Source organism: Oryctolagus cuniculus, chromosome 7 (assembly GCF_964237555.1).
Source record: "Oryctolagus cuniculus chromosome 7, mOryCun1.1, whole genome shotgun sequence".
In the NCBI taxonomy this organism is placed as follows: Eukaryota; Metazoa; Chordata; class Mammalia; order Lagomorpha; family Leporidae; genus Oryctolagus; species Oryctolagus cuniculus.
The window spans coordinates 152,856,104-152,877,281 of NC_091438.1; the positions used below are offsets into that span (position 1 = coordinate 152,856,104).

Consider the following 21,178-nt stretch of genomic DNA (forward strand, 5'->3'; position numbering starts at 1 on the left):
CCAGGGGTAACGCTTCCTGGATGAGGGCGGAATGGGGCTCCCTAGCGGCCCTGGTGGAGGTAGGAGGGGAGGGAACGGCCACCATTGGTGGGTTCCCCCCTTGGATCCAGAACCCACCCCCTACTGCAAGAACCCACGCAGGAACTGCAGGACGCCATCCGCTGACCTGTCCCCTCGCGTTGGGTCCCGAGGCCTGTTCTGTGTCAGCCCAGCCAGTGCGGACCCTGAACCCCGAGGCTCCCCACACACAGTGGCAGAGGCTGCCTGTAAAGCGCTGGGGCCGGGGCCCACGTGCGAGACCCGGGGCAGCTCATCCAGAACAGGCCGCCATCCCCACCCCGTCCCCGCCCTGTCTGCCGTGACCCACCCAAGAGCAGTGGGCAGAGCTCCGTCTTGGGGTCCCAGCTCTGCGGTCCTAGCTGTGTGACCCTGGGTGAACCACACCTGACTGAGGGCGGGGAAGGCTGAGAGAGCGGGTGGCACAGGATTCAGCGTCCAATGGCCACCCCACACCGAGGACACTGATGCCCCCATTCTGGCACCCTGGGAAGACCCGAGCCCATTCTATAGCTGTAACACAGGCCGGCCCCGGGCCCAGCTCCGCCTCCAACTTGCTGAGGAATGGGGACCAGGCAGCCAGTGGCCTTCTCGGGCCCACCTTGCCCACTGGAGGGTGCCCCTAACACAGGCAACTGGCCAGAAGCAGTCAGGCGGCTCTGAGCCCTGGACTGGGCGCTTCAGCCCCCGTGAGCATCAGCCCAGGGTTGTCCTTGCTGAGGCCAGCCGCCCACCGGGCCTGGCCCCTCCAGCTGGCCCCAGATGCCAGGGTGGCCCTCTCCGACCTGGGCTGTCCCATCCGGCTCCAGTCAGAAGCATTTGGAAGATTGCATCCGTCCACTCCCCCCTCTGAAGATGGGGGGGGGGGTTGCAGGCAGGGGGGAGGGGAAGGGGCAGGAAGAAGGGGTGGCACCTCCACCCAAGCTGGCCCTCACCAAGGACCACCCGCACACACTCGCCCCTGCCCCAAAACAGAGGCCACCAAGCCAAAGTGCATTGGGAAGCACGAGCTTTATTTGCTCTTTGGTGAACACTTGGGTGGGGGACAGCTCGTCCCACCCCCTCCCCGTGCCCCCAAGGGGTGGAGCGGGTGGTGTTTGGTATATGGCTGCACCCGAGGGGGCGGGGCGAGCAAGGCACAGAAGGGGCCCCGGAACCAAGCGGTGGGGGGAGGTGGGCGCTGGTGCCGGCCACTCTAGGGCGTCATGTTCCACCACTTGAAGGCAAAGGGCACGCGGCGGATGTTGGCGCAGGCGCAGAAGTCGCCCACCTGGGTCAGGTAGCAGTCGAAGTCGTCGATGAAGCTGCACTTGAAGCCCAGGGGCTCCAGCAGGCGGCACAGCTCCTGCTCCAGGCAGCAGCTGCCCTTGATCTGGGGCCCAAAAGGCTTGGGGACCCCCAGGTTCTTGTCCATCACAATCATCTGCAGCTGTCGGGAGAGTGGCTGGGGTCTGGACAGGATCATGGCCTCGAGACCCCCCCCCCCCCAAGCAAGGGGTGACTGGGGCCAAGAGACCCGCCCCCCTCCCAAGCAAGGGGTGCCCGGGGCCAAGAGACCCGCCCCCCTCCCAAGCAAGGGGTGCCCGGGGCCAAGAGACCCGCCCCCCTCCCAAGCAAGGGGTGCCCGGGGCCAAGTGTAGGGCACACCCCGCTTCTGCTGAGACAGCCGCTGGCGTCCTCTCCTGCCTGTGCTCATGCAGACATCACTAATCAACCTCAGAACCTGATGTGTGTTTATCTTCCAGGAGCTCCCACTGTTTTCCTGCCTGGCTTTGGCGACTTTCCCCAGCTGCCGGCTGACTTCCCTGTACCTTTCCCAGCTCGGCTCTTCCCTTCCTCAGAGGCACTTCTCTGGCTGTTATGCCTACCCTCCTCTTCCCCGCCCTGGCCCAGGGGCTCTGCCAGCTCCCATCCCAGGCCCAGGGGACGCCCCTGGGAGACTGGAGGGTGCAGGGCCTGTGTCCCCAGGACCTCAGGATTCACCTGTTTGGGGGCCATGAATAAAAGTGAGAGCTTGGGCTTGGAGTAGAAGGGGCCTCCCGCTCTCGCCTGCCAGCTCTGCACTGCCCACCTTCCGTCTACACTCTCTGTAGAGATGATGCTACACCTCCAAGCTGCTGCGCTGAGCCTGGGCACGGGGGCAGGAAGCCCCTGCCCTCTGGGGACTGGCCCAGGTCTCACCGCCAGCAGCCCCCCCGCACCTCGTGCTGGGGCGTCCGGCCCGCCCCACACCCCTCACCAGGTCGGGGAAGTACGGCCTCGCCAGGGGCTTCCGGCTCTGCTGCTCGGACGGCACGTTGCTCAGCTGCTCCAGGCAGAAGAGCTGAGGCACCTCGACGATGTCCTCTTCCGCCAGGCCCAGCTCCGACTTCAGGATGGTGCGGTTCAGGCGGAGGCACTTCTGGGGCGGGGCCGGCAGAGGGGGAAGGTGGGTGTGGCCTGGCGCAGCCCTCACCACGCACCAGGAGCCCTGTGTGCTGCCAGCCGCCGCCGCCGCAGGCAGCTCCCGTTCCCCAGGGAGGGATGCCTGGGAGGCTCGGGCCCCGTGACTCAGGTCCACGGCTTGGGCCCCAGCGCCTAGTCCCGAGCCCACGGTGCCACGGGCCCTTCCAGCCATCCACCCCGCCCAGAGTGGGGACCTGGACGGTGGCAGGGGCAGACGCGCCTTCAGGCTCAGGCCCGCAGCTCTCCCTCCTTCCCGAGGAAGGCACATGAACAGCACCATCTGGCCGCTGTCCCAGGGAGGTGCTGGGCGGCGAGGCTTCAGCCGATCTGAGGGGGTCTCCATGCAGGGCAGTCCCCTGCGCCCCACACCTAGGCAGTCCTGCGCGAGGATAGGCTCCGAGACCCTCGTTCCCACACCGGCTGCACGCACCCCGCGGGGCCAGCTGGCCTGCTTTGCAGAGGTCAGGGCCCTGTGCACCGTGGCACAGGACACTCAGGACCCAGGGAGCCAGCAGCTTTGCCCAGTGCCACCTTGGGCCAGAAACGGCCCCGCCCCGGGCCTCAGCCTCCCCTTCCAGCAGCTGGAGCAGCTGTGGGCTCGCGGCTCCTCACAGCCAGGGAGTGAGTCACATGCCACGGATTGGAGGGCCCGATGGCCCCGGGCCCCCAGCTCGGGACTGTCATGCCGTGTTGGGGCGGCGCTGGTCTTTCTGGGTCGGATACTATGGTGCTCAGAGGTGGCAGGAGGCAGGCAGGGTGTGAGCCGAGCCACTTCTGGCAAACACCAGGCTTGAGTGACAGAGCGGCCAGAGCGTGACCCTGGGAGTCACACGCCGCTCCCCAGCTGGATGGCAGAGGTCAGGGACTTGGCCCCGAGCTGCACCGCCTTCCTACAGGGATGGGTTTTACCAGACAGGGTTGTTCCCGGACTTGAATGACGCCTTGGCACAGCAGGTGCTCAGTTAGGCACTTGTCTAGGCTGCCAGGGCGTTTGACTGGGGCGAAGAGCCAGGGGGACTCATCCCAAGGTGCATGAAGCTGGCTGAACAAGCAGGAGCCGCTGAAGGCCCCTGTGCCGCGTACCAGCCCCTGTCCCACCCTGGGCGTCCAGATCTGGCCCCCTGGCCATGTTGGATTGGCTCCTTGGAAAGGGGTCACCACATAGGCTATTTCTTCCAAGAGTGAGGTGCACCTGCTGGTCTGGGCTCCTCTGGTCTCCCCAGGGTGGCACCGGTCAGTGCCAGCCTCAGGTCTGGTTCATATCAGGGTGTGGAGGAAAGGGTGGCTGGCAGCTGTCCCCCCCCCCCGCCCCGTTTCTAGCAGCAGTGGGTCAGAACCTCCCCGTAGGACCCACAGTGCCCGCCCCTTCTTGGGCAAAGTCCCCCGCAGCCACGGCTGCAGCCCCTACCTCCACGTAGTCGTTCTGCTTCCTCAGGCTCTCGTCGGCGAGCAGCTGATTGATGGTGCGGGCCTCCCTTCCTGGGGGGGGGGGGGCGGGGGGGGCGGGGAGGCGGAGGCTGCAGGGCTGGGCAACACAAGGGACCTCGCACAAGTTGGGGAAGGCGGAATTGCACAGAAGTGTGGGAGCGAGCATTGGACCTGAGGTTACGTCTGAGTGCTGGGTGCCCAGCTCGGCTCCTGAACCCGATTTCCTCGAGGCACACCCCAAGAGGTAACTGGGTTCCTGCCATTCACGTGGGGAGACCTGGGTTGAGGTCCCAGCTCCTGGCTTCAGCCCAGCCTAACCTCGGTTATTGTAGGCATTTGGGGAAAGAACCAAGGGACAGGAGCTGTCTGAGTTTTTGGGCCAGTGACCACATGAGTTGCTTGGTTGGTCTCCAGCTGCCTGCCCCCCACCCCACCCCCTCACATCTGGGGGCTGCTCAGAGTCTACACCAGGAAGCCCAGGCAGGATTTTATTGCCAGCGGCCACCTTGTCCCCGGTTTGGGGCAGGCAGCCCAGGGCCCCTTGGCAGAGCGACTTTGTCGTCTACTCAGCTGGAGCCCCCTATGCATTACTGGGCCTGTACGACCTCACGACCATGACCTTGACTGGGCTACGCTACTCTAGGACCCTCTGCTCCAGTCTCGGGGCGGGGGGGGGCAGGGAGGCCCAGTTCAGGCCCCAGCTCCAAGCAGACACATGGCCGAGGGTGTGCTGCGTGCCAAAGAGACCACCGTCTCCCTCCCATCAGGTCGTGATCAGAAGATCGCTGACCCCAGCCCCAAGGCCCCAGCAGGGTTGGAGCAGGTGGGCTCCTGTTCCCAGGGGGCTGAAACTGCTGGTCCTCACAGCACAGCTGGGGTGTCGAGGGTCCAGGGAGCGCCCCAACATCTCAGCCCCTTTCTGGGGAGAGGGGTCTCCTCTGTGCGTTCCCACGGCATTCAGATCAGAACTGCTGTGGTCCCAGCCGTGCAGTCCCAGGGGCCGAGTGCTTAACCCCACATTGCCTGGGCAAATCTAGACCCTAGCACTCACAGTGCCCACATGCCCATCAAGTCACTGGCACATACTTCAGGGACTTCTGGTCTACCTGTGCTGACCAGTCTTGGAGCAGAACCAGGGGTTTGAAAGCAGAAGCTCCAGACGCTGTTAGGCTGCCCTGGGCTCCTGCTACCAAGCAGGACCGAGGAGAGCATGACCGTCTACAGGGACCCCCACAGAAGGGACCTGGCCCTTCCCCCCCGGAGGGACCCCTTGCTCACCATTAGAGAGGAGCTGGTCCCCTCTAACACCCTCAAATAGCACCGCATCCCCGTAGCCTTCCTTCTGCTTCTCCTTGAAGAGGTTGTAGCAGGAGCTGGGGCTGGCCAGGAGCAGCAGGAAGCCCTAGGGGACAAACACCGAGGGTCAGAGGTCAGGTCCCTTCGCCCCTAGAAGATTCTGGAAGTCCCCAGCAGAAGGTGCGGGCGACATGGCAGATGTGCCCTCCAGCTGCCCACGCACACCTTCTTGCTCCTACTCTTGTCGTCCGTGGGGACGAAACACATGAACTCGTCCACGTGGCCCGACATCAGCCAGTCCGAGAAGAGTTCCACGGGCGCCTGGACCTGCTGGGCATAGAGGAAGTCCCGGAGGCTCTTGCTCATGGCCCGGCCCTCCACGCTGGAAGGAAATGGAAGAGCCGTGATCCAGCAGGGTCCCGGTCAGCTGCCTGCCTACTGCAGAGGGTCAGGCTGCCACCTGGGGCCCGGCTGCCCTGACCTTTGGGTAGAAGTGGCCGGTCAAGGGCTGGTTGGCCAAGAATCCCTTTCTCGGACCCAAATCAAGACTGAGCCTAGTGATCCCTGACAGACAGGCCCACAAGACCCAGGCGTCTCCTGGTCTTAGACCTACAGTCATGGTGAAGGTCAACCACGCATGTTATAGACACACCACCTGCAGGGGGCGCTAGGACCAGCCGAAGTCCCATAACCAAAGAAACTTTAGTCTCCTGCATGGATTAGACTAAGGAGCCCTCCTATCTCACGGGGTAAGAGACGCCCCAGAGCAAACCCCCTGCTGAGCTTCACGGGGGGGGGGGGGTTGGGGGAGGGGGAATAGGGTGGAGCCAGGTGAACCCCAGGGTCCTCCCCCGCAGTTTGAGGGGTCTGGCCCCTTGCCTCACCTGGGGTAGAAGCTGCTGCCAATGAGGACCCTGCCGAGGGGGTACTCCTTCTCCTGCACCTGGACGGGCGGGGACACCATCAGGTTCCCGATGGAATCCATACTGGCCACCCTGTGGTCCTCGGTGTGCTGGATCACGTAGCCAACGCCAGGGCTCTGGAAGGAGACCCGGCCCTGAGGAAGGAGGGAGGGAGGGGCCGGAAGCCCCCACCTGCCACCTAATGCCGACTCCCAGGGAGCACCCCACCCCCACCACAGGGCACCCGCACCCTCTCCCTCGGGGCCCATCACTCTGGCCAGGCACCAGGCCGATGAGGTCGGACCACACCCGGATCAGCCCAACCGAGCCCCACACCAGCGAGTATTTCATGGGGAAGTCTTCCAGCTTGGTGGCCCTGGGGGTGTCGAGGATCAAGGAAACCGTCTTGTGCGGAGCCTGGGTGTAGCAGAAGGCCATCTCGTCCTGGGGGAGGAGAGAGAACGGACAGTGAGGTCCCCTCACCCCAGCCGCCTTCCTGCCCGGGTCCGGCCCGCCAGCCGCACAGCTGCCCAGGAAGGGGAGCGACGAGAACCCCCACTTCCCGCCAGCTCCTGCTCGGCCCTCCAAACCCAGCTTCTCAGAGGCCTCCTCTGGACCCTTCCGTAAGCAGGTTCCTTCTCTCCATGTCTGCGCCCAGTGTGCCAACGTCTCGCTGGCTTTATCTCAAAAATACCCACGCCAAGTCAACTCATCCCGGGTGCCGCCCGAGAAGTCACTGCCAGGCCTTCCAACCGAACTTCTGTTCTTGCCCGCTTCCGAGATCCACTCCCTACCCCTGAGCCAGAGGGGTCTGTTAAAAAGTTAAGTCACAGAGCCGATGCTGTGGCGTAGTGGGTAAAACCCCTGCCTGCAGCGCCAGCATCCCATATGGGCGCCAGTTCGAGTCCTGGCTGCTCCACTTCCGATCCAGCTCTCTGCTGTGGCCTGGGAAAGCAGTGGAAGATGGCCCAAGTGCTTGGGCCCTGCACCCGCGTGGGAGACCTGGAAGAAGTTCTTAGCTTAAGATCGGCTTAGCCCCAGCTGTTACGGCCATTTGGGGGAGTGAACCAGCCATGGAAGAAGTCAGTCTGTCTCTACCTCTCTAACTTTCAGATAAACAAAACTTTAAAGAAAAAAATTAAGTCACGACCTCTCCCTCCCCTGGCTCATACCTTTCTGTGTCGCCCTGATTTGCTGTGGATTTCTAGTCCTTACCTGGCCTTACAACGTCCCTAGTGCTCAACGTAGCACTGCCTGCCCCTCCTTCTGGGACCCGGCCACACTGGCCCTTCCAGGCCCGGAATCCCCTGGTAGACGCCCACATCACCATCCAAGTCAGCCTCTGCTCCGCCCCCTCCCCACCCCTGCCCCAATCCCGGCAGGAAGACCCCCCACCCATCCTCACTTCACTGAAGGTTTCCCCGACGCCCCACCCTGCCCAGCTGGCTCGAGTCACTCACACATGCCCCTAACCCTAACCCTAACCCCACCCCCCCAGCCTTAGACCGCTAACCTCACACAGCAGGTGCGGAACCTGTCCCCCTCTTCTCACGTGCGCTCAGCACACAATTGCACGAGTATTTGTGAAGACAGGACAACACCCCAGACCCCAAGGCTAGGCTGGGCTCTAGCCCTCCCGCTGTGCCGGGGTCAGGCACGACCCCGCAGCGGTGGCCGGGTCCTGGCAGCCCAGAGCTGCAGGCATCAGGACCAGGGCCCTTCCAGATCGGGCAGGAGGGTGGAGTCCATTTTCATCCCTTGTGGCTATGGCTCAGGCGAGTCCTTCCCCCCCTCCCCCCCTGTGGCACTCAGGTTTGCGCGAGAGCCCCATGTATAGGACGCGTCCGGTCCCCCGGCCCCCGCCCACAGGTGGGTGTTACCTGGAGCCACCTGCCCAGGCGGTTGGGGTCCTCGTAGACAGAGGCCAGCTGGCTGTTGCTCTTCTCGCTCAGCTCGGTCACCATGTTCACAAAACCCTGGAGCTGCAGCTCTCTGCCCAGAGAGAGGAGTTGGCCGTGACCGCCACGTCCCGGGGTGGGGGGGGCACTTCCTGACCCCCAGCTCAGAGCCTGTTGTCCAGCGCCACTCCACTCAGTTGAAGAAATGCCAGCGACAGCCCCTGCCCTGGCCGCCCGGCACCTTCAGTCACTCTGCACCTGCGCTGTGACCCGTGGCCCAGCTCTGCTGTGTCAGCGGACCCAAAGGTACTGGCTCCTCTTCCGTCCTCATGGGTGGTATCCCGCCCCCCCCTCTGAGCAGCCAAGCAGCTGGGGTTCCTGGAGGTGGCCAGCAGAGGGCGTGTTTGCACACAGCCAGCGGCAGGCATGGGCTCAGGGATCTCAGCACCCCCTCCCCCCACAGCACCAGGCTGGGGCTCAGAACAGATATCCTGGGGCCAGCGCTCTGGCGCAGTGGGTTAAAGCCCAGGCCTGCAGCGCCGGCATCCCATATGGGGTCATGGCCCGCCTTGCTCTTCTCCCTCCCTGGTGCTGGGGTCCCCAGGCTCCTGACCATCCTAGGGCAGGCCTGGCAGTCCAGCTGGGGAAGTTCCAGGTTCCCTAGAGGTGTGGTCTGGACCCACCGGCCCCATGTAGACAGAGGAGGGAGCCCGGCGCAGGTGCCCAAGGGTCTCTCACCTGCACAGGTACACCTCGAGGGGCATCTGGGTGCTGGGGGTGAAGATGCAAGGAGCTACGCGGAACACGACCGTGTCCTTGTACACCGGGGTCTCTGGAATCGACTGTGACAGAAGACGAGGTCTCGCTGTGACCTGGCTTCCTGGCTCCCTCCCCCAGGGCCCCACCCACCTCTGGAAGCCATAGCTCCACCCACAGAGCTGCAGCCCCCCCATCCCGCACTCAACGTGGGAGATGGCCTGGGCCCAGGGCTCCTCGGCGACCTGGGGACGTACCGGGTCTTCGGACTCCTCCACCAAGGAGGCCGAGTAGGAAATGAGGCCCGAGAAGCTGGCAGACGGGAACTCTGTAGCTTCAAGGTAGAAGGTCTCCTTCAAGGGGTTCTCGATGGAGGTGAAGGTGTAGGAGTGCCGGCCAGGCCCCAGCACCAGCTCGAAGGCACTGGAGCTGTCTTCTAGGAGAGGAGAGAGAAGGGCCGGGCCAGCTGCGGGAAGCGCCTGGTGCCAGCCAGCACACCTGCCGGCTAGGGCACGTGGGCACCAGGAGCGCAGGGACCGGGTGGACTCACTCCCTCCATTTGTGGCATTTAGGGCCCCGGAAACAATCAGCCATTTGTTCAGGCAAGGGCCAGTTACTGTCCAGCACCCTCCAGAGGCCTGTCACCCATCAGGAGTAGGGACACAGGCGCAAGCACCCATCCCCGGGGCCTCGGCTCAGGGGGAAGTTAGGGGAGGAGATGGCTCTACTCTCGGACCTCAGACCACGAGGACAGCTCTTGGGAGGATTTCTTAACAAAGGCGGGCTTGACAGCCGCACCTGCAGGGGCCACCTGCTGACGGGGTGGGCCTCCGTGGACACCAAGGGTACTCGCGATCATCTGTGCTGAGTTCACTCATCGACTGCAGAAGCCTCACTGAGGCCGGGGGAGCCGACCCCAGTCAGCTAGATCAGGGATCAGCCTGACCCAAGGCCACCTCCCGTGTCCCTCCTGGGCCGCTCAGGCCTCCCCTGTGACCACCGGTGTCCTCCTCGCCGGTCTGACATGGCAGTGCAGCTCTGATGACGGCTGCTCCCGCGGGACCCCTCGGCTGGGTTCACCCTGACCTTGAGGCCCCCAGGGATGGTCACTGTGCCTCTGTCTCTGGTGTGCAGCATGCACGAGTCAGCCGCCTCGAGCCCCAGGGCCGCTGTGGCCACAGCCATCCCCTGGGCGCCACCCTGGTCCCCTCGTGCTGTGGCTGTGAGGGGTAGGGATCTTCCCTGGCCTTTCCTGGACTCCTAGAAGGCCTCGGGAGCCCCCAGGCCCTTTGAAGCTCACCCCTGCCCCTCCTCGCTCCAACTGCCCGCAGCCTCCCGGTTCTCCACAGCCGGGTCCTGCTCCAGCCACTCCCACCTCTGCTGCCCCTGGTGCTGGACACCACAGACCAGGCCACGCAGACGTCGTGGCCTCTGACCGTGTCTCAGTGATCTTCAGTTCCGTGCCACCCCAGGTGCCTCCAGGACAGAATGAACCCCTCCCATCCCCTCGGTGCACCTGCCATTCCTACCCCAGCGACGCCACCTCCCACCCGGCTCCCACGTCCTTCTCCTTTACCTTCCTGGAAGTCTCAGCCCAGGCCTTTAAAATTTACTCCTGCCCCTGAGCGCGAGACACCACTGGCCCGGAAAGGCCGCTTCCGAGATGTGATCCAACCTCGGCATGAGGTCAGACCCCAGACGACAGGGACACAGCCCCGTCCGCCAGCTCCTGCACGTCCCGACTTCCCAGTTACATTTCTCTAAAAGGCTCTTCCCTCGGCTCCCTCTCCTCAGCCGCTGGGTTGGGCCATCCATACATACACCTGCTGATGACCTACGACCCTCAGACATCCCCTCCCCCTCGGCACGGGGGCACCTCCCTGTGTGGTTCCCCCCACCATGGCCTGCGCTCACCGTGTCTGCTCACGTCCGCCTCTGTCCTTGGCAAGGTCGCTAAGGACTCAATGATGACCATGACTTGACTCTGGGCTTTGGCTCCGTCTACCAGCAGCCTTTGCTGCGGTGGACACTGCTGCCCGGAAGGCCTCCTGCCTGGTGTTTCTAGATCATCGTGCCCTGGCTTTCAACTTCTCTGGAAGCGACTCCCAGACTCCTTTGCTGGGTCTTAGTCCGGGGGCTCTCTGGCTCTCTGCTTTTCAGCATCGCCCAGACGCGATGCGGCGAGCCGCTTCCTGGCCCCACAAGCTTCAGTAAGCTTTCTCAGGAAAAAGGCCAGGCCAGCGCTGTGGCTCAGTGTGTTAAGCCACCACCTGCAACGCCGGCCTCCCATGTGAGCACTGGTTCGAGTCCCGGCTGCTCCACTGGGAACATTCAGCTTCTTGCTAACGTGCCCTGGAATGCAGCAGGAGATGGCCCAAGTGCTTGGGTCCCTGCCTCCCATGTGGCGACCTGGAGGGAGTTCCAGGCTCCAGGCTTTGGCCTGGCCCAGCCCTGGCCGTTGCAGCCATCTGAGGAGTGAATCAGCAGGTGGGAGATCGGTCTCCAACTTTGCCTTCCAAGTAAACATTTTTAGGAAAACCACCCATCAGGCTGCTGCAATCCTGCATCCTTGGTGGGCTACAGCACAGCGGCCCCCACCCCGGGCAGACTCAAAGGACCACTCAGCCTGGCCCAGCCTACCTCAACTTCCCCACACTTGGCGGCCTCACAGGGCCAGAGCAGCCTCTGTGTCCTGCCCCACAGCCAAGTTCATGGCTTCTGATGCACCCTCCTAGCCCCCAGGCAAGAGAGCCACACCCAGCCCGGACTGCCCTTCCCCACTGGTCCCAGGTCCCAGCGGAGAGGTGGAGACTGATGAGGCCTCCGAGCACAGACCAGGAGGTGGCAGGGGCTGCAGGTTACGACTCTTCCCGCTGCCTCCTGCCACAAGAGCCCACCTGCCACCAGAGGTGGCCCTCCCATCCCGCACGAGCCCCAGGGACACTCCAAGCCGAGTGCAGCCCCCAGAGGGGGCCAGGCCTTGAGTCCCGAGGCAAGAGGGGCAGTAGGCTGAACCAAGGCAGGTGGCGGAAGCCAAAGGCTCAGGTGAGAGTCCCTGCTGGAGGCGGACTCCTCCACCTGCTGGCCCAGCGGCCCTCACCCGTGGGACACGGCGTGCCGCCTGCCTCCCACAAGTACGTGATGGGGGCGAGCAGTGGACAGCTTGGTGGCTGGGACGTCAGGAGTGGCAGTAGCGCTATCTTCAGGGGCCCCGAGTTCTGGGAAGCTAACACGGCAGGGGCTCAGGTTGGAAGAAGGCTTCTCCCATCGAGAGGCATCGGGAGGAGACGTTACCCCATCTGCGGGAGGCCACAGCCACCTTTTCTGCCGAGGCTCCCTGCACATCACCCGTTTCACAGGTGGGGACGGGGCCCCCTCCACGGGGAGGGTGACAGCCAGGGAGTCCCGGGCCACAGGTCCAGGACAACAGGCGCTGACCTACAGCTTGAGGTCCCCGGGGGGGGTGTCCGAGACTCCGCCGCAGGGAGGTGGGGGCCAGGCGGGCACGAGCACTTACTTTGGGGCCAGTAGACCCGCGCCTTCTCCGCCTCCTCCCTGGAGGTGTGGAGGACCAGCCGGTATTTCTTCAGGACGCAGCTGGGGCCTTGGAGGTTCAGGATCATCCGGGACAGGTTCTTGATTTCTGGACAAAAGGCAAGGCAGAGGCTAGGGGCACCAGCTTCCACAAGCCTCCGGGGCGGGGGGTGGGGGCTCGACGGTGGAGTCTCAAGACCACCATGCCACCTCCTGGGTGGGCCAGGTCATCCGGGCCTGCAGCACAGCTCTGCTGCGTGGTCCCCACATGGCCACAGGCATGCCACCAGCCAGAGCAGGATGGCACTCACCCCGGGGCCCAACACACACAGAACAGGGCCTAGAACGGGCAGTCCAGGGGGGGTTCGCCCCCAGCTTGGCGTGAGCCAACACATCCCACCCTACCACGCAGACCCGAAACCCTGGCCCCAGTGACCCCACCCACGACTGCTCTGGCTGTGGGACTTTCTAGAAGCAGCAGCTTCTACCCCCTTTCCACTTAGCCTTCAGCCGCCTCGCGAGGCCGATCAGATCCTGCCCACTTCAGATGGCAAACCAAGACCGGGGAGGCGAGTACAGCGAGTTCGCAGCCAGAAAGTGAGCATCAGAGCAAAGTGAGCATCAGAGCAAAGCGAGCATCAGAGCAAAGCGAGCATCAGAGCCCGTGGGACCACGTGGCCTCTCCCCCAGGTTATGCAGCTTCAAGCCAGGACACAAGGTTGGCTCAGAGGCAGGGGCATCTGCCGGGAACCCGCGTGTGCAGAGAGGCAGGGCAGGCAGGCCCAGGAGGGCCAGTGGGGACAGCTGAGGCCTTACCGTCGGAAAGGAACACCTTGTTGGTCTCCTTATCGATCAGCTGACCCACGTCGGCTGGGCCAGTGTTCACGAGCAGGATGGGGCCCCGACCTTTGGGACCCCAGACCCACTTTTCCTGCAGAGGAGAGAGGGACGTCAGCTCGGGGAGGCAGCCAGGAAAACCCTCTACTACTACTACTGGGGACCCCTCCCAGCAGGGGCAGGGCCACGCCCTTGTCCAAGAGGACGGAGCCGAGTCTGCGAGGCCAACCCTGTAGGGGCGGTTAGTAGCATCAGGTGGGTGGGCTCTGAGGAGAAACAGAAGCCACATGTGGGTGCCCCTTTGCCTCTTCTCAGCGTGGGTCACACTGGGATGGAGGCAAGCCGGAAGGGCTGTCTGCTACCCGAGGGTCACAGGAACCCTCCTCTCCACTAGCCTGGTGCTCTGGCCAACTAGGCTGTGAGCCGAGTGTCGCTGGACATTCTAGCTCATTCTAGAAGGAGCCAGAAGTTGACTTCACCAGGTCCGACTTCTGTTGCAGTGACATGACAAAAGTCAAAGAAAGCGGGCGCAGGCCAGGCCTGGCTCCCAGGCCCCCGCCCCGCCCCGCCCCTGGCAGTCTCACCTTCTCCTGCTTCTCGGTTGGCACCTGCATGTGCCCGTTGCGGTAGACGTCCACCTGCAGGGAGACCTCTGAAACGAGAGGGAGGGGGCATCTCAGCCGCCCGGGCCTGCCGGACGGAGCGCCACCGGGCCACCTGGCCTTCCTGCGTGCTGTGGGTTTAGACGCGCAGGGAGAGCCGGCAGAGGCATTCACCGTCTACCCCAGTCTCCTGGGAACCAACCAAGTCAGCCCCCTGTGGTCACGGTGGCACCTCACGCCCCTCGGCTTCTACCCAGGTCACTCCTACTCCACGCTCTACTCCCCAGGGCCTTCTGGGAAGTTCTCTGCTCTAATACAAAGAGGAGCTCCATACACAGCAAATCTAAGCCCCTTTACAGCCTAACGCCCAGGCTCCTGCCCGGCTACCACCACAGAGGCTGCCCCGCTGCCCACCTGCGGCAGCGTCACGGCCTTCTGTCCCCAGCTCGTCACGTCCCCAGGTCTGCCGCCGTGTCCTCAGTGTCTGGCACATGGAGACCCTGGGACCTGACACCTGCTGTGCACCAGGCTCTGGTCTGGGTCCTGGGGACCCAGTGAGCAAGACAGAGGCCCCGTCCCCCGGGGACTCATACCAGTGTGCGTGCGTGTGTGTGTTTGTGGTAGAGGCACGCAGAGGACATGGGCGCATTACATCAGAGGGGCCCAAGTGCTGGGGAGAACAGGGAGGGGCGTGTATGGGGTTAGTTTTAGATGATCAGGGGAGTCCAAGCTGGAACTGGAATAGAGACTGAGGGAGGCAGAAGGATCCGTATCAGTATCTGGGAAAGCCACTGGGGGACTAGGAAGGCCGAGGCGGCAAGGTCAAAGGTCATGGGGGGCACAAGCAAGGCAGGGCAGCGTGGGGGCTGCTCAGAGGCCTGCTGGGCAAAGCGACTCCGACTTTAGCCCAAGAAACACAGGAGCAGCAGGAAGGCTTCGAACCCACATCACGTCCTCCGACCGTCTCCTGGAGACCATCCCTCTGGCCAGGGTCAGGGCCAGGCCTGCACAAGAGCCGAGGGAGAAGTGGGGAATCCCACTAGGAGACCTGGACGGTGATCCAGGCCAACGGCGGCCACAGCCCCGGGAAGAGGCACGTCGCTGGGTTCCAGCGGGAGTTAAAGCAGTGCCGACAGGTACACGGGTTGACACGGGGCGAGGGCCATCCCAGGGTTACTGCTGGTGGAGCAGAGGTGCCACAGACTGGAAGACAGCTGGACAGATGTTGGCGAAAGACAGCTGGATCTGGGATCCAATAAGTTTGAGTTGGCTGCTAAACACCCAGAAGGCCACCTTGGGTGGGCAATGCCAAGTTCAGGGGTGATGCCTGGCTAGAGACAGTTGTGGGAAGTCTGTCTCTAGAGGACACGTGCAGCCTCCTGGCCACTGTCCAGGGCCCTGGGATGCAGCAGTGACTGGCGGGGTGGGGCCCGGGGGAGCAAGGGTCTGGCGAGGAGCTCCGAGGAGGAGGTGGGGGGAGAGGGAGGGCTGAGCCCCCACGGCGTTACACGCCGCAGGTCAAGGCAGAGGAAGGTGGGGTGGACCGTGGGACCTGACGCTGTGGAAGCTACTAGAATGTTCCAAGAGCGGGGGAGGGGAGGGGTGATGGGAGCAGATCCAGTACGGAGGGGATTGAGGACACACAGGGAGCAGAGGGGTGGGGTGGGGTTCACAGACGACTTAGAATCGGGCTGGAGCGCAGAGGTGCAGTGCATCCCTGGGCCGACTCGGGACAGGAAGGCTAGCGGCTTCTCACGTCAGGAAGCAGCACGAGAACGTTCTCGAATGAGAAGGGGCAGGATTGAGTGAGAGGAGAGGACTCTGGCCCAGACACGGTGTCAACCGTAACAGGAAGAGGCAGAGCGTAGGTACCGGACATGACAGGTGGGGAGCCGACAGGCACACGAGGAATTTCCTGGCCCTGGGTGAGGTCGGGAAAGACAGCACTGAGCGGGGATGTAGGGGTGGGGACCTTCCTTTAGGACTGTAGGGGACATCTCCTTGCTCTTGCAAAGCTCACCCCTGCTCTCCAGCTGTGGGCTGGGCCCCAGGCTCCTGGCAGGAACCACACTCACCGATGCCAGTGAGGTACAGCACAGCCGTGGCCGCCGGCTCCTCCTCCTTAGGCCGATAATAAGAGACCAAGACCTGCGGAGACAGCGCCCAGATCCAGGGGGGCATCGGAGGGCAGAGGGCAGGAACAGAGTCCTGGCCACGCGCCTAGGCCCAGGCGTGCAACCTTGGGTTTGAAGGATAGCTTGATGTCTCAGCCGCGAGCTGGCACAGGGGCCACAGCACTCGTGGCCCTGGAGGGGAGCAGCTCCCCCAGGCACTTAGAACCTCACACAAGCCCTGCCACCCCTTCCCACCCAACCAGGGGAACCAGCAGCCCTGAGGGCGGGGGTGGGGGTGGTGAGAGACTGGCCCTGTGCCACCCAGGCCGGGTGTGGGGACCCAGGCTGCTGGGCGCCAGGGCCACACCCTCCTGGGATCCCATCTGTTAACCCCAGGAGGTGGGCAGTGGGGACAAGCCGCTCACTCAAAATGAAGATGGACGGGAGGTGGACTCAGTCTTCCCTGGGTCCCACATCAGCCTCTGCTTGACAGAGGCCTCTCCTCCAGCCATTGGCCCTGACCTTGAGGGCTTGGCCATGAGCCAGGGGCCCAGGCATGAGTTAGGGCTGTGCTCATGTGACCTGTTTCAAAGGCTGAGCATCCCAGGCCATCGTTAGCCGCTCCTGGTGCTGGAGGCCGAGCCCTGGGCTGATCATGGCTGAGCGCGGCCCTCGGGCGGTCTGGGCTCAGGTGTTGGCTCCGAGATGCTCAGTTCTGGGTCCCCTTGGAGAGGTGCCTGCCCTGGGCTTGGAGCGTTGCCATCGGCCATCGGTCATCGCAGCCTAGGGCACAGTGGCCAGCAGACAACGGCTGCAGGTTCTGCACCACGAGCACCCCCGCCCCCAGCCTGGAGCTGCCTCAGGTGTTCTCACCCGGGCTCCACCTTGGAATCACCTGCAGAGCTGAGGCCACGCCTCCACCTCCCAGAGGGTCCGTCTGAACCGGGGTGCGGCCTGGGTTCTGGGTGTTGTGGGGGCCCTGAGGGCTCAAGTCGGCAGCAAAGGCTGGGTCTGCTCCTGCCGCGGGAGCACGAGGCTGGCACCTTGCCCACGATGCGACCAGCTGCCTGTTTTGTCAGGGGGCACAGGTGCTCACAGGGCGACGGCTCATCCAGGGGAAAGAACACAGGCTCAAATCCTGGAGGTGCCCATCTCCAGTTATGCTGTTGGGGCCACGCTATGGCACCCCATGCCTCGGTTTCTCCATATGGAAGTTGGAGGTAGATGCCAACTCCTTGGAATGCAACTCAAGAGATCTGGTATGCAGCACGCAGTTAATAGACGTCAGGTCTCAAGTCTCACGAGAGCCCCCACAGCCAGAAACGGCTGCCTTAGCCGGGAAGCCGGCAGCCTCCTGCGCGGCTGCCCTGCAGGAGGTACCAGGTGCCTGGGTTCCATACCGCCCCGGCATCCCACTAGTGCAGTCCCCGCGAGGCAGCAGGTCATGGCTCAAGGTTGGGTTCCTGCCTCCCACGTGGGAGACCTGGACCGAGTCCCAGCTGCCAGCGGCTGTAGTAGGCACTGAGGTGTGGCTGCGCTGTGCTCGGTCTGGTGAATCAAAGCGAATGCCTTCAGCCACACTAAGAGCAGCGGGAAGGGGAGCCGTGCAGGTCAGCCCCGCTCCACTTGAATCCCCTCCTGCTGCTACCAGCCCCGGCGGCCTCTCCCCTGCCACCCCCCAACCCGGGGCCTCATCTGTGAGACGCAGCGCCCACCTCACAGGTGTGTTGTAGAGCAGTAAGAGCGGCCTGGCTCCACGCTTGTCGCAGACCCACGGCCCTCAGTTCCCGTGGAGGAGATCCTGTCAGCCACGCTAGGAACCCCTCCCCCTGCCTTGTACCTTGTCCTCGTCCACGGCGGGGCTGGGCGACACCATCTGCACCAGCACGTGCGTGCTGTCGGACAGGGGCTGCCAGATGGTGGCCGCCTCCTTCTCGGTGATGACCACGTCACACACGTTGACCAGGACCCTCTGGGAGCCACTGACGGTGAAAAACTCGCAGTTGTCCGGCGCAGCCCTGGTTTGCCCGGCAGGGAGACACACGTTGGGGCGCACAAGGCTTACGCCCTCAGCCTTTAGAGCGGCTGGCGCGGGGGCGGGGGGATGGCCCTGGCCTGCGTTCTCCTTCAGTGCCGGGGCCAGGGCGGTTTGGGGCCCTACTCCAGCCTTGCTCCTCCCCCACCCCCGGTGGGACCCCCGTCCTCTTTCCCACAAGCTCCGGCCCAGACGCCATCCTCATGGGGGTCCCTTCAAGCTCCCAGGAGGGAGGAGACGTTTGTCTGAGCCTCCAGGGAAAAGCAGATGGGCACCAGCCGTGACCTTGAGGAAGCCTAGGGTTGGGGGGCTGCGAGAGTGAGTCCCTCCACGCCAGACCCTCCCTGCTGCCCCCCAGGGCCGGTCTCAGTCCCCTCCTCCCCCCCGAGAAGGAGGAGAGGGCAGGGTCCTGCAGGGGCGCCCAAACCAGGCACCTCGAGTGGGGCAGGACTGGGACACAGAGAAGAGACCCCCAGTCCCCGGGCCCAGGGGTCCCTGAGCGCAACTTCCCTGCCTGGGGTGGGGCCCGACCCCAGCCAACCCAAGCGCAGCCCCCAGCACCTCACCTACTGAGGTCCAGATTGATTTCTGTGCCCAGCACACAAATGGCGTGAACAGGGCTGTCCGGGGACAGGCGGAGGGTGTTCTGGAAAGACATGGCCCGGCCCTCCAGGCTGACACCCCTGCAGCTGACCCGGGCTCCCGCCTCGCTCTGCCCTCCCTGTTATGGGGTCAGGGCTGCTCCAGTCCGCCCCCTTGTTAAGGGGCGGGAGCTGCCCAGGTGGGGCGGATTCCCGCATTGAGCTTTCCTGGTGGCTGGGGGCGGTGCAGAACCTGCAGATCCGGGAGCCTGAGGCCTTCGCTGGGGGGCAAGAGGGGCTCTGGGAAGCTGGGCACCTCCCTGGTCCACTCCCCGGAGTGATGGCCCTAGGGCTCGTGTCTCCTGGAAATGGTCGTGGGGAGCCTGGCTCGGGGCTGGACTGGTGAGGGTGAGCTCCATGGTGGATGCTGCGGGGAGCGGGAAGCCACTAACAGGTGTGGGGCGTGGTCCAGGAACCTGCGTCTCACCCTCAGGTGATTGAGGTGAGCGCCCGGCTCGCAGCTGTGTCGGGAGGCGGGTGGAGCAGGTGCAGGCGGAGGAAGGAATTGGGCCCTGCCTGGCCCCTGGCTCACCGCTGCTCTCCCTCTCTGCTGAGCCCATGGAACACATAAATAGGAGTTCTTATCATGTACTGGACAGTTAAAATTTTCTAAAGTAGGTTTTTTAAAAAGTTATTGATTCTTTTATGTACCAGAGAGAGGGAGAGAGACCTTCTAGCCACTGCTTTACTCCCCAGATGCCCTCAAAACTAGGTGTGGGTCAGGCCGAAGCCAGGAGCCAGGAAATCTGGCCAGGTCCCCTCTGTGGGGGGTAAGGACCCGAGTACTTGAGCCGTCACCTGCTGCCTCCCAGGGCGCACACCATCAGGAATCTTAAAGTGGGAGCAGAACCAGGCCTGGATCGAACCCAGGCCTCTGATATGGGACGTGGGTGTCCCAAGAGCTGTCTTAACTGCCGCACTAAAACCTCCCTAAAGTAGGGTTTTTTTTTTCTTTTTTCTTTTTTTTTGACAGGCAGAGTGGACAGTGAGAGAGAGAAACAGAGAGAAAGGTCTTCCTTTTTTCCGTTGGTTCACCCCCAATGGCCGCTGCGGCCGGCGCGCCGCACTGATCCAAAGCCAGGAGCCAGGTACTTTTCCTGGTCTCCCATGGGGTGCAGGGCCCAAGCACCTGGGCCATCCTCCACTGCACTCCCGGGCCACAGCAGAGAGCTGGCCTGGAAGAGGGGCAACCGGGACAGAATCCGGCGCCCCGACCGAGACTAGAAACCAGTGTGCCGGCGCCGCAGGCAGAGGATTAGCCTAATGAGCCGCGGCACCAGCCAACCTAAAGTAGGTTTTTAACAGTCTCACCAGGGGAGAATGAATTGATGAAGTGACGACGTGTGTGAGCTTGCTGAGCCTCCCGTACACACAGGTCATGTCTCACGCTGTACTGCACACGGACGTCTAACTCAGCCACCAACGAGAGAAGAAACAGGACTGCTTCCTGTGCGAGGAACTCGCCCAGTTCACCTCAGACTGTTCATTTTGTGTCTTAAGTTTGGGTTATGCTTATACTTGTTTCCTAATTTTTAAATTAATTTTTCAAGACATTTATTTATTTGAAAGGCAGAGTCAGAGAGAGAGAGAGAGAACAGATCTTCCATCCCCTGGTTCATTCCCCAAATGGCCACAACAGCCACACAGGGGCCAGGCTGTAGCCAGGAGTCAGTGGGTGCAGGGGCCAAGGACTTGGGCCATCCTCCACTGCTTTCCCAGGCGCCTTAGCAGGGAGCAGGATCAGAAATGGAGCAGCCAGGGCTCGAACCAGCGCCCATACGGGATGTCGGCACTGCAGGCAGCGTCTTAACCGGCTACGCCACAGCGCCAGCCCCTTATGCTTATCTTTGAGCCAGTGCCACACTCACGTGGTTCCAAATTCCAAAAAGGGCACACACAGAGGCTCCCTCCTGCCCTGTCCTCAGCCTCCTGTGTCCACAGTCTCTCTGTCTTCCCAGATGTCTGGGTAGCCGGGCAAGCGCGCCCGTGTGAGTTCCCACCCCTCGCACTTCTCACTTCGCGGCACAAGGTGGAGAGGGGTCCTCTCGGTAGCAGTAGAAATCTTCCCTCCCTTTTTCGCGGCCGAGCACTTTGCCTGGGGCTGGGCCGGCTCGTAGGGGAGCGTTGTTCCCGGTTCCAGGTTACCTGCGCGCCACAAGCACAGGGGGTGTTGGTTGGGCATTGGCCGGGGCCGTGAGGTCAGCTGGGCTTGTTAAGTTCCCCAAACCGCCCTCTTGGAGGTGTGAAGTTCTCGGCTTCATGGTCAAGGTCAGCTGTTTCTGTTTCTCTCAGAGGCAGAGGATTGCCTGGTAAGACCCTTCTGCGGGCCGGCGCCATGGCTCACTAAGCTAATCCTCCGCCTGTGGCGCCGGCACACCAGGTTCTAGTCCCGGTCGGGGCACCGGATTCTGTCCCAGGCCAGCTCTCTGCTGTGGCCAGGGAGTGCAGTGGAGGACGGCCCAAGTGCTTGGGCCCTGCACCCCATGGGAGACCAGGAGAAGCACCTGGCTCCTGCCATCGGATCAGCGCAGTGCGCCGGCCGCAGCAGCCATTGGAGGGTGAACCAACGGCAAAGGAAGACCTTTCTCTCTCTCTCTCCCTCACTGTCTACTCTGCCTGTCAAAAAATTATTA

General features: G+C 63.3%; 1 protein-coding gene across 1 annotated transcript; it reads right to left on the bottom strand.

Moving 5' to 3' along the window:
• Positions 1-1,059: 1,059 nt before the first annotated feature.
• PADI6 (peptidyl arginine deiminase 6) lies at positions 1,060-18,599 on the bottom strand. Its single transcript, XM_008251559.4, has 16 exons — positions 18,471-18,599; positions 17,710-17,887; positions 15,831-15,903; positions 13,738-13,805; positions 13,133-13,247; positions 12,300-12,425; positions 9,040-9,218; positions 8,765-8,868; positions 8,009-8,120; positions 6,465-6,572; positions 6,111-6,265; positions 5,452-5,608; positions 5,209-5,332; positions 3,911-3,981; positions 2,297-2,458; positions 1,060-1,486 (listed from the first exon to the last, which is right to left on the bottom strand). The coding sequence occupies exons 1-16, from the start codon at positions 18,560-18,562 to the stop codon at positions 1,253-1,255; spliced, it is 2,058 nt and encodes a 685-aa protein (XP_008249781.2). The 5' UTR covers positions 18,563-18,599; the 3' UTR covers positions 1,060-1,252.
• Between the last annotated feature and the right edge of the window lie 2,579 nt (positions 18,600-21,178).

What these genes read in the sequence shown, in the direction of transcription:
- PADI6 (XM_008251559.4), bottom strand. Translation starts at nt 18,562, where the DNA reads ATGTCTTTCCAGAACACCCTCCGCCTGTCCCCGGACAGCCCTGTTCAC. An exon ending in CAAGGTGTTCCTTTCCGACG is followed by an intron (nt 12,426 to 13,132) that starts GTAAGGCCTCAG and finishes CCTTTTGTCCAG; the next exon opens with AAATCAAGAACCTGTCCCGG. An exon ending in GGCAGCAGCTTCTACCCCAG is followed by an intron (nt 5,609 to 6,110) that starts GTGAGGCAAGGG and finishes ATTTCCTTCCAG; the next exon opens with CGTGGAGGGCCGGGCCATGA.